Raw genomic sequence first — 12,370 nt, 5'->3', positions numbered from 1 at the left:
AAGGTGAGGAGATAAAAGCCTATTCCTGTTTCTTTCTGTTCATGGCTTCGATCACATTCTCCAGAGCAACCCACCTTTAGAAATAAGAGTTTAGCCATTAGAAAAAGAGATGAATTAACAAACTCAAGAAAATCAACTACCTGTTTGTTACAAGCGTGCTGACTCTGAGGTAAAGTTTGATATTAAAGTGTGTCAAAATAAGGTATTGCTGTTTGCACTGATTATCAGCTTCTACCCATTTTCGTACAGGTGGGTGTTTCATGGGGACTTGGCAAAAAGTACATGGGTTTCTCACTTGTGTATTTATGAATTTGCCACTTTTTTTTTCCTTCTCAGTGCTGGGGGCTGGAATGGCATCTTGTTCTATGTTTTATTATTGAAAATAAGAGTAGAAGCTGGTATGAAACTGAGAACATGGACTTCTGCCATGCGTTTTGAATACGTGATGCTGAGCTTCCTTTAGTACAAAGCAGTCTTGAGCGGCGCTTCTGCCTGCGTATGTGTGTAGATGCATGCTTGGAATTTGATTGTCGTTATAGAGGCTTTAGTTTATTAAATGAAACTGAGTTGTCCTTTCCTTGCATGTATCCGGACTCTTCACTTTACAGCTCCAGGGTTCTTTCAAGTCATGTTGTTTTTCTTGGAGAAGGGGTGGAAAGGGGAAGTTGGGCTGAACATACTGCATATCCTTGTATATCTACATCTATAAATCTTTTTTTTTTTTTTTTTTTGTCTTACAGTATATTATATGAGCTGATAGAATCTGGAGAGGCTGTATGCTTGCTTACCACTAAAGTGCTTGGCACATGGGTGTTATGATGATGTATTTGTTTTCTAATATCTAGGATGTTGTTGTCCCAGTACATCCCTATAGGCTCAGGATTGTACAGGCACCCTTGTTACACTGTCTGCACACCCTCCAGGAGGGTAAAAGCAACTTTCCATTGCAAGGGCTGGTCTCATAGGAGAAACAAACATTTTACATAATTACAAAACAGTATTGTAAATTAAGATTTTTCTGTACATATAATTTCAGTGTGTAATTAACTAGACATAACTGCTATTTTGGAGGGAGCGTGCTTATACAACTCCCTGCGTAGGCCAACTCTCAACATCTACTGGACCTGGAAAGCTATGGGAGCTAGCAGAGGAGTCACGCTGTAGAATCGCCCAAGTGAAGACTATTAACTGCCAGGCCGAAGTAGGAAATCATAAAGGGAAGGGTAGGGCTGCAACAGTTCCTTTAAGAGTGTTTTCTGGCTCCAGTCTGAGAAGCTGCGAGTACATCAGGAGAATTTGGCTGTGTATTGCTTTGCTTGTGCGTGGAGCCATCCCACCCTCCTTTGAGCGGAGTTTGCGACGTCTGTAGACCTGATGGTGACCTGAAACATTTGACTGACTGCCAGAGCCTGCTGGGTCCTGTGACCGGTAGCTCTTGAGGATGGCAGCCTTCCTTGCTGAAGGAAGCCTTGTCTGTTTTTACCGGACTTGGGACTGCTCACTGCGTGTTTAGAAACAGGGTAGTCACTGTTCTGGATGGACGTGCATGCACAGAGTTGAGCTGTCGTTGCTAATTTACATCTAGGAAGTTTACTGCAGGCTTTGGGCTTAAGGAAGTGGTGCAGTGGTGTGTTAATCTTGGTCCGTTGGTGAAAAACAGGCTTTCTGCTTTAGCAGTGAAAACTTGACGCTTAGGTAATTTTTCCCTGTTTTGTTGTGGCTAAGCCTTTTTATTGAGACTGGGCAGCTAGTCTCAGGAGCATGTGGTGTGAGCAGTGTATTCTCACGAGCATGGTCCCTTTTGAGATGTGTATCTCGGTTAAAGATTTCAGTCAAGGGTTATGTATTTTGATCTCTATCCTCATGAGCCTTTTGACTTGGTCGCTTTGCTCAGAAGAGCAAAGTTAGCTTGATTTAACTGGGGTACCTCAACCTATCCTTACTAAATTTAGTGATGGTTTGCTGTTAATAGTATGGAGTGGAGATTTCCGCAGGAGATGGTGCTTGCTTTTGCCATGTCCCTCACTAAATGACTATAAGTATTTTAGATGCCTTGTGTGCTTGGGTTGTTGCTCCATTTCCACTCCTTTATTAAGGAGCTGAGCGGTAGTAGTGGTGTTGCCCATAGTGCAGCAAGCTGAGGACAAGGCAGCAAGCATCCTTTGCATGCAGTAGCCACGAATACTACTGTCCAATAAATATGAATTGAACTTGTGCTGACAGTATCTCTTTACTAGCTTTGTCGATCCGTGAAAGACATTAATTGTAAATACCTGATTCATGTATACTGCCAGGTGTATTGGACCTCATAATTCTTTTAGCGACAGAAACAACTGTTTCAGTTTTGCATTTCTGGTAATGAAAATATTGTGCTGGTAAGGCTTTCTCTGTTGAAACTCTATCTGTCCTGTAACTAAACATTTCATCAGGTGACAGCTGCTGAGAGTGATGCTGTTTTTTGAACAGCCAAAAGGCAATGGGACGTGGGCGCTGCCAGGTGAGATTGCTTGACTTGTAGGCTGAAAGCAGGGTTAGCCTCTCCAGCCTCCTCTTCCATGAGAATGTGGACCAGGAGGGATTGTATTATCCAAAATGTAAAGTGATTCACAGTTTCGGGACCAAGCTGCCGAATAATTTGAAAACTGGAGCTTGCTGAAAGAAACTGGCCCAAAATTGAACTGGAAATCCAGAGTATGAGGAGGCATATATTTCCCGTAAGATAAGTCCTAAAGTAAGCAGGTCATCATAAGTTTATGCAGTCTCTCGATGCTCATCTTTAATTCAGGGCAGCAGCGTTGTGGATTGGGCAGGAGAAATATTTGCAACTGTGCAGTTACTTCTTTATCCCATGTCTGGAAACGCACGTTGTACCCAACAGCGGTAGTGAGCGTGGGAAGAGGAAGGCTTCGGCCTCCCTGGTGTCCTGAGTACATCTGTAGGCTAATGCAGTATGCAGTGTGTAAGGCTTTCTGGAGGTAAGGTAGGGAGTATTCAGCGAGGTCAGCCCTCAGAAGGCGCTTGTAGCTTGAAAGGCAAATGTAAGTTGGGAAGGATAAAAATACTTTTGGGCATTTTTGCAACTTGATCACCTAAAAGCCCCTAAGGTTTTCTTTCTTTTGCGGTACCCCCTCTTGATTTTCTTTTCCATGGGCTGATGTAGACTTAATCAACAGCTGACATGAAGAGGGCAGAGGGGGAAGCTATTTTGCAATAATGTCTTAAAAGTATATGAGAGCAAAAAGAAAGTCTGTTATGTTTATTGCTAATTGAGAACAATTATTTAACTGCCTTTGTGGAAAATTTCCATCTTCTGTGGTCTGTAGGCTGCCATTCTAGTTTTAGCTGCTGTACTGTTGCAAGTATGTTTGTCTCTGTGTTATAGCAGTTCACTACCTGTGTCATATACCATTGCTTTCTAGTAAGTTGTGTATATTCTCAGGTTCAGAAAAAAAAAAGTTATAAGATAGAAAGGCTTTTTTGGTAGATTCACTTATGTGGGTTCTTCTGCTGTGTAACAGTGCAGGCAAGAGGAAGAAACAAATCTTGAGTTTGTGTCAGAAGGTGGTGATGTGCTTGATGGTCCTTACTGTGTTGTGGTATTGCCACACTCCTCAGTCATTGCTTTAGCCTGGTCATAGGGAATTCCCTAATGTCCATGAGTGATGCTGTTAATTATGATCGTGATGTGCATGCATGGCTGATTAATTCAGGCGTTGTGAGTTTAAGCTGCAAGCTGTTGTGAAGGTATGGGATTGAGTCTCCAACCTTCGTTCTGGCGGTTGGGTGGTAAGGGGTGAGCTTCGTGTGTTTATGGCGGTTGCCGTTGGTAAGGAGACGTGCTGTGCTTTTGGGGTGCAGAGTGGATAGGCTAGTCCTTCAGTCCTGTAAGTAGGAAAGCCAACAAATCAGCAAGGATGGACAGCCTGTTGTGTTTGAGGCTATCAGGCTCTACTTTTGTGTTCCCTAGACTTTATTTTTTGTTTTAGCGTACTCTTTCCTTCCTGTTCTGGGGTAGGAGCTGAGATGCTTATCTTCCTGTTGTTTAGAGGTTTGTTAATTTTATCTCTTTCCCCATCCTCACTTTCAGCCCAGGGCACAGAGGCTGGCAGCTGTGCACGTACAGGATGTCTCCCATTGACAACTGGATTGCTGGGGGCCTGTAGAGGGTTTCTGTCATCGGACATGTGTGTATGCGCGTGTGCAGTTGTAGCTACTGTCCTGAGAGCAAACTGGGAGTAGTATTAGTTGGGTAGGCAGCATGAGAAGGATGCACTTCCACGGCATGGGAGGAAGCTGGAGATGAAGGGGAAGTGCTGCTCAGGGGGCAAGGAGGTGTTTTGGAGCGTAGGGGTCAATGGGGCATGGTGCTGTACCTCCTTTAAACCTGCTGTGTAGGAAACCAGCCTTCACTGGTTTTGTTGTTTATGGAAGAATTAGAGGAGTGCTCTCACCTGCTAAAGCATCGGTTTGGAGGGTAGTTTGTTGCACTTAAAATTTCCGTTGTACGTGTGGAACAGCAACTCGAGCATTTCTCTGTGCAGGATAGCATTTTAATTTTAGTTACAGTATTTAAAATCTCTATGAACAATGCAGATTACTCCCCTCTGATCTGCTCACATTCTGTTTTATGTGATTTGCAGTGTACTCTGCATTACTTGCAGAGAGGAAGAAACCCTTTTCCAGGTAATTTGAGTAATGGGAAATAGGTCTCCATTAGTTGCATAGCTACTGGTGAAATGCTTAACATAGTTGTGGGATTAGTCTAAAACATGGATGAGATGTACTGGGCTGTGCAGTTGTGACGTGATGAAGTCATCAGGCACTGGTCTAAGTATACACCTCTGCACTGTGTCATGTGTCAGCTCTTGAAGCGTCCCGTGGGCCAGCTTTGGTTCTGCCTTTCTGCCAGCGGTGTGCAGTTGGCCGTTTTGTGTGAGGTTCATTTGCAGTTACTGATCACGGAGTGTGGGTTTGGGGGATGTGCCTGCTGCTGAGCAAAACAATGTTTTTGGGGGTTTTATTATTCAAAACTGTTGGATGTCACTGTGAGCGGTTCTTTGATAAAGCATTCATCTGTGATAAACGTTCTTTAAATCCATGCCAGACTTTACAATCAATAAACTGTAGTTACATGAAAAATTGAGTTAATGTTCACTTGAAGTAGAAAACGTGTCTGTGAGAACAGATGCACATATGGGCACACAAAAAAGCTGTTAGAAAAATTATGTGAACTATGAAGACTTGTAACGGTCACCTGAAACCTATGGAATTAAAGGCAAGTTTATATTTTGAAGACAGAGATTGACATTTCCTTTAGTTTTCACTTTTAATTTTCAGTGACAGTGTTCACAAATGTAAGATTTTTGCATTGACCTCAGCCAGAGTACCTGAAATGAAAGGTAGCTGGTTGTCTTGGCAGTAATGAGAGGGGTGGAGGGAAAGAACCTCCGGATGATGGAGCCTTGAGGTGAGAGGTGGCTGGTGAGCTTGGAGCACCTCGAAGCTTCCACATCCTCCACTGCAGCACCTTTGTAGGGCATGGGTGGTTCTGCTGTGGGATAAAAGATTTCTCTTTACTCTGCTGCTCTGTAATTGCTTGACACCTGTCATTATTTCAGTCAGCAGTTGTTATTGCTGAAGCTGCCAAATATCTGTTTGGTTTTGTGACTTCTGGTAGAGTTGGTCATAGTAACGTTGAGCCTGTTGTTTCCCATTTGGTGTGCTGTACAGAGCGGGTGCTTGGGAGTGGAAATTTAGGATCTGGTTACTTGGGTGTTTTAACCATTTCTGGGAACTTTTGTTTTTCTACAAACCAGATGTCCAGTCTGAATTCCTTAGATGAGATCGTTCTTCAGTCTAAAGCCTGCAGGGAAGTGACATTTAAGAGGAACTGACTCTTGCAGGCAGGAAGAAAGTTTTGGAGTCACTCAGATGTGTGTTAGTGTGCGTGAAGATAGCTGATGATCAGTCTGGAGCACAGAATGCACAAAAATATAAAAATTTGGCGTAGTATTTCTATGCTTTATTAGCCCTGGTTACACTACGTATGGTTAGGCAACCCAAGATGCGCACTGTTTGAGTATCGGCATTGCAGCCTCATCACTTCAACCAAGACTGTGTTGAGACTTCATTGTCAAGGTGTCTTTGCAACTCTTTGGCATGCGACACATTTTTTTGGAAAGACAAGACCTTTGGGAAATTTCCGCTCTTGGGATTGTAACTCCTGGGATTCTTGGCTTGTGACCGCTCTCCTCGGGCAGCTCAGCCCTGTTGAAGGGACATGAGGGCACACGAGCTGTTCGCAGTTAGTGAGGGCTGCGGGTCCTGCTGGGTCGTTTGCCCAGCTCGCTGCTGTGCCCTCCTGTCTCAGGCAGCAAGCAGCTTCCTCTGTTAACTCCAGGCCTGAGGATGAGGTGAGCTGTAAGCTTGACTAGTGTTACATGGGGATTTGGAAGGGCTGCTGTAGGACGTGATGGGTGAATGCTCTGGTGTCTCCCTGGCCACCCTGGAGATAAGAGGGGAATCGTGGTGCAGCTTTTGAGGAGCAGAGGCCCTGGGGGATGTCTTCCTTCCTCTGGGCTGGGGAGGAGGTAACAGCATCTCTGATACTGACTGCCCTTTCAACGAGCATTTCGGGGAGACAGAGGCTAACAGCTTCAGTCGTTGTCCCTATTTACAAAAGGCTAGCACCACTAAACACCCATTCAGTGGTGGAGCGTCATGCTAATGTGTTCACTGCAGACTGCCTGAGTCGTGCCCAGGGGCTATGGGTGTTTTGCTCCAAACACAAATGAGCTGGGAAATCTGGAGGGAAATCGTCTTAAATTTAGCACCTAGTGTTGAAAGGAATTGTTGTTGCATCTGCATGCAAGGTCAGCACCGGAGGGTGGGTGGCTGCGGTGGGGAGGTGAATTCAGCCTCGCTTAAGGCTTAAGGTTTGCCTTCTGGAGTGTTGGGAGATAAAGGCCAAGTCCATTCAAGACTCTTGAGCTTCTCTTTCCTTACCTGTAAAAAGGAGTGCTTAAGCTTGGAGCTCAGTAATACCAAATTATTCATATGGCGCTCCCTGATGCTTCTCTGCTTTTTTTTGAAGGCACTACCTTCGGTAAAGACCTCATTTTCTTCCTGTAACTTAAGATGTTTATCCTGCTTGGAAATATGAGCATTACCGACCTGTTTGGCTTACTATATGGAGTTTTGTTGAGCTTGTTCTAGGATAATATAGGTGTAAAGGATCAGGAAGTAGAGGAAAAGATAAGAGAGAAAGAAAGAATGAAACTATTTGTATTCTAAGTAAATGGACAATATGTTGAAGGTGAGCTGGAGGGGAAGAGGAAAGATCACATATTGCTGGTGAGAAGTGGCTGGATTTTGATGAGAAAGAAGAGGAAACAAGTAAAGAAAACAGTGTGACCAAAGTGGAAATAATCTGATCTGAGAGAGAAGGAAGATCGTGTGCTTTGCTTTCCAGGCTGACAGTAGAGCTCAATTTTTTTCTTTTTTCTTTTTTCTTTTTTTTTTTTTTTTTTTTAAACAAAGTGAGTTTATGGCCTTCAGATTGCACTAATACATGTTCCTTATACTGACATGGATTTTGTATTTCCTCGCTTAAAATCCTGGGTTTAGTAGGAACATTTGAAACACTGCTTGTGCCAAGAAATGAATGTGGTATGGTGTCTTTAACAGGTATACACGTGGAGTGTTGATTCGATTTTTAGCAGTTCATCTTTTAAAGTCTTTTTTTCCTTTTTGTCAGATTATGTCTACTTCGAAAATTCTTCAAGTAACCCATATTTGATACGAAGAATAGAAGAGCTCAATAAGGTAAACAGTTTTTTTTTTCCATCAAGTCTTGGAAGTTAATTGAATTTATGATGTGTTTGATTTGATTAAAATCAAAACATTCTTTAGCAGTTCTCTGGTAATTAGAAGCTTAAAAATACTTTTGTTCTGATAATTTTCTGGAATTCTTTGAGACCAGCAAGATTGTTCTCCTTTGGTATGAAAGGACAGAGCGTCAAGGGTAGGTCCTTCTCAAGGCGATTATGCCCACCTGTAGGGCAGGGGATTTCTGCAGTTTTTCAGTTCCGTGCCGGGATCATGGGGTATGAAGGTAGTAGAGCAGTTCGCCTAGAGGATGGAGATCTTTGTAATCTGATCTTTCTTGGGGGAGCCTCTTGCTCAACAGGAAGTTTTGGCGCTATTATCTGCTTCCTCAGACTTTGTCTTTGCTGGTTGTCCTTTGGGCCAGTGTATTATTTCATCTGCCAGATTTCCCTGGATCTAAAAGGGTAGCACCATAGCTTGTATGTGGGAAGCCAGCTGAAATCCTCGATGTTGAAATTTTACCTAGTTAAGGAGGGAAGACTATTCTGAAGCCCTTAGCTGTGTCCTAAGCATGTCACTTTCTCAGGTTTAACAGCAGCATCTCCCTTGCAGCCCATACAGAAGGAATGTAACATTGCTGCTTTGGATTTGAATTTAAATTAACTGACTAAAATTAGGTCTCTTTCTTCAGCGATGGAAAAACATGTCTTTCTAAAACAGTTACTTCAAAGAGAAAATTTACCAATATAATGACAAATAAAGAATCTGAAGGCTAGGACATCCTTGTAACCCCTTCTTTTTAGTGGAGGTCTTTTGCAGAAATACTTTGTCTCTTCCATTAAGGAAATAAGGGTGAGTCCCTAAACTATTCCCAGTGGGTCCATAGCCATGAGGTATCGATAGCTGTATTCCATCAGTTACAGGGTGCAGATCTGTTGATCACTTTCAAGGAAAGTGTTGTTTTCCCCTCTTCTTTTCCCTCTTCATTCTTCCCCCGCCTTTGAAAAAAGAACTTTCAGCCTGGATCTCTCATTTTAACTCTTGCTTGAGCTGTCATTTCTCTGACCTACTCTTTGAAATGGGTCTTTCAGGTTGAAATGAATCATATATCTTGTGTTGCCTTTTTTTCACTGCGTGCAAATGAAGCCTGGGCAATTGAATGAAATAGATAATTCTACATTGTAGCTCTCTGTGTTTTAACAAGATGGCTCCTGCCTTTCTATTTTAGTTCCTCAAAATTTGAAAGTTCTGAATTACTTAACAAAAAAGGATAGAAATTCTGCAGGCTCTGTACCAAAAACTGGTAGGCTGCAAGGGGAAGTATTTGTGCATGTACGTATTGTCTGATTTTTCTTCTTTGTGTTAGGAAAACTGGTATTATAAAAGATTAAACCTTTCCGTCATTCATATCTTAGTAACAAGCACATAGATCAGTTTTTATTTTGTTTCCTTGTGGACAGATTGTGGGTCTGCTACCTTTTTTGCAGACTTCCCGGAGGGGAATTTGTATCTTAGTCTTCTAGTTTCTTAAACTGCGTGCCATCATTATGGTTACAAGGACTCTTCAGTAGTAGGATACAACTCTTTTCAGTTACGCTTTCATTGCTTGTTGATTTATTTTAGAGAGAGTAGATTGGCTGGGGCTGTTACAAACCAGTAGGTGTGTTTTCCCCTGGAGTTTGCATAAAGCCAGTTTCACAATTTGGCAGATGCCATCTTACGAGAGATTTATCACCTACCTCATTTTAAGAGTCTTAAGAAAAAAATCCCAAACCTTTCAAAAAATTCAGACTTTTTTGTATGTTGTCACTGGTGTAGAGTGTATGGCCTGGTGCAGGTTCCTTGGTTCTCCTTTTGGAATGATTTTTTTGTGTTAGTCATTGTTTAGCTCACCAGTGCTGTCAGAGAAAGAAAATTTTACATGATTTCTTTTGTGAAAGTAATAATGGCTGGGTTCTTTCTTGCTTTCCTACTGTCCTACAGAGTTTGGAGAACAGCCTAAACCTGAATTCTGTTGTTATATTTCACAGTTACTTTTATTAGGATTTTAAAGATGCTTTTGGATTCCTACGAAATGTAGGCGTCACCTGAAAAGTAGCGAAGTGGCTTGTTAATATGTTGTAACTGCAGGTAAGTGTTTTGTCTAACCCCTTGAAACATCTGTAACTGCTGAAAATGGTGATCCCGCAGAAACAATTAGGAGGGAAGGGCCAAACTCTGTTTCCCTACCCTGGAATGGATCACGCTGGAGCTTGTGTGTTAGATAACGTGTGTGCAGCTGGTGCTTAAAGGTGATGCTATGTAGCTCTTGGTGCAAAATTCCAAATTATTTATGAAGTTTTCTAGTTGGGTGCGTACAGTTCAGTTCTTGATTTGTGGTTTGTTTGTTTTTTTTTTTTCCCTTCCTGTTTCAGACTGCCAATGGAAATGTGGAAGCAAAGGTGGTATGTTTCTACAGAAGAAGAGACATATCAAGTACACTTATTGTATTGGCAGACAAACATGCAAGTAAGCTTCTTTGTGTTCAAATTGCTTCTACGCAAAATTGCCGAGCTTGGATAGAGCTATGATATTACTGTTACATGTATAAAGATTATTATTTTTAAATGTCCTTTTCCTGTACTTGTCTTTAGCAAATTGCATTACTTGGTTGGCTGACTTCTCTCCCCACCCCCCCCACCCCCCCCACCCCCAAATCCCTTTAAACCTTTTAAAACTTCATTTGATGTAGGATTTGGTTATCATGGTAGGGACAGGGCAGAAGTTTTCAGTTAGGGCTGAATAAAGGCATCTTACTTGCTTCATAGAAGCGAATTTCTTAATTTTGGGGATGAGTGAAAGTATTCTCCCTGTCTCATATTACTTGTCATGAATGACTTGGTTTGGTTAGCAGATTAAAAAAAACCCTCAAACTTTCTTTATGAGTAAATCAAATAGTCTGATCATAGGAAACCGACTTGAAACATGGCCAGCTTGAAACTTGGCTAACAGGAATTTTCTTTACATATCAATATTAGTAATATTTTTCGTAGTGACATAGCTTTTGCCTGAACATGCTCAGTAAATACATCTTAAAAGCACTGCAGTTTAGGACATCCTATTGCTATTTTGAATATTTCAAGTCCTTTTGTTAGGGGGAAAAAAAAAATCTAGGCTGAGAGGAGAGTTGAAAACTATAACTTCTTTTTTTAAGTACCGTACTTTCTGATTTAAAAAAAACATAAACATGAAGCTAAACTGTCATAAAATTTAGGGGGTTGTTCATGCTACCTTACTTCGTCCCCCTTTGCATGTATGCGTTGCATAACTAATTTTAAAATTTTTATTATTTTACAGAATGTTGTGTTAATTTACGTTGGCATGTACTCCTCTGCCAAGGAGGTCGGAGGCATGTGAGATACCTAGCTGAGTAGAGATGGAAGCTTGTTTCTAAACAAGAATTCAATGTTAAAATTCTCTTTCAATTATAGAAAAGTTCTAAAAATTCTAAAATGTATTATTGTATTTGTATTTATACAAAAAATAGTTATGTGTCAGTATAGATTAGATGTTTGCCTATATCAATCAGTCTGGAAGGCAAGATATTGCAAAAAAAAAATCGGATCATTAAAAAAAAAAAAGGCACACAAAATAGCTGAGAAGCTGCTGTAGATCTGTGCATTCTAAATGCAGAAGGGGGGTGAGCATGGTGCACTAGCTGGCTCTCAAGGCCAGGGGAGAAATAGCGCAGCATATTACATGTCATTGGGTACTTTATCTAGGGTGCTTCCAGCCTGTTTGATTCCATTCTAGTTGCCAGTGCGGATTAGGTTTAGGTTCATTACACCTTCCTCTGCCAGTTCAGCATCCCTCTCATCCCATCCTTGCGAAGTGATGGACACAGTACTAACAAAACAGACAGTTACCAAAACAGACATGTTGAAAGGGAGAAGAGGAGTAAGCAGGTGGAGTTACTACACTGTTTTTACTTCTAAACAGTGGAGTATGTGAGATGTAGCTGTTCGGATTGCTTAAAATTTAGCAAAAGGCATGGACAGCCATATCAATTCTTGTAGTTCAAGGCTTTCCTGTAGGCACATACATAAATGAAAAAGAAGGAATCCGACCTGGGCATGTCAAAATTATGATTTAGCTGCCAAGCATCATTGTCTTTTAATGGGTGTCTTGCTGTATATATGAATAGACTGTGATGTATATGTAATACAGATCTACGTAGTTGTACTGCATGGGGATTGATTAAATCAGATACTCAGTTTTAACAATGAATATAATGTCTTGCTGTGTTTTCAGTGCTGTGGTGCTGTTGGGGAAAACAGGCAGCAAAACTAGCCCCTTATTGATAAATTTGAATATTTTCTGTTGTAGATTCAAGGCCAAATAAGTCCCTCCATTGCAACCATACCTTGGAAAAAAAGTCATGTGGCACTGAGATGAGATTTGGCTGTGTTGCAGAATTGTGGTAGCAGGCAAAGCTTTTTTGATATCTCTTCAGTGCAGCAGTACTCCTTTTATCTGAGAATAGTGAAGCTTAATAGGAGCTTCA

General features: G+C 41.6%; 1 protein-coding gene across 9 annotated transcripts in view; it reads left to right on the top strand.

Annotated features, from left to right (window-relative positions):
• The window catches only part of MTA1 (metastasis associated 1), a 92,101-nt gene that overhangs the window by 13,506 nt on the left and 66,225 nt on the right, over window positions 1-12,370 (top strand). For 8 of the 9 annotated variants that reach the window (XR_015698709.1, XM_087731348.1, XM_087731349.1 and 5 more), the window contains exons 2-3: window positions 7,757-7,824; window positions 10,242-10,335. Coding sequence is in view for 7 of the 9 variants with exons in the window: in XM_087731348.1 (XP_087587474.1) it covers window positions 7,757-7,824; window positions 10,242-10,335 (162 nt within the window). In the remaining 2 variants the exon portion in view is untranslated. Of the gene's footprint in view, window positions 1-7,756; window positions 7,825-9,767; window positions 9,958-10,241; window positions 10,336-12,370 lie in introns of those variants that run through there. The other variant, XM_087731353.1, reaches the window with a different exon arrangement.

The sequence above is a fragment of the Nipponia nippon genome, unplaced genomic scaffold (genome assembly GCF_047370975.1).
Source record: "Nipponia nippon isolate SJK-2023a ecotype South Korea unplaced genomic scaffold, ASM4737097v1 scaffold_5, whole genome shotgun sequence".
Lineage (NCBI taxonomy): Eukaryota > Metazoa > Chordata > Aves > Pelecaniformes > Threskiornithidae > Nipponia > Nipponia nippon.
The sequence above is the reverse complement of the archived record's forward strand: the minus strand, read 5'-3'. Positions and strand labels throughout refer to the sequence as shown.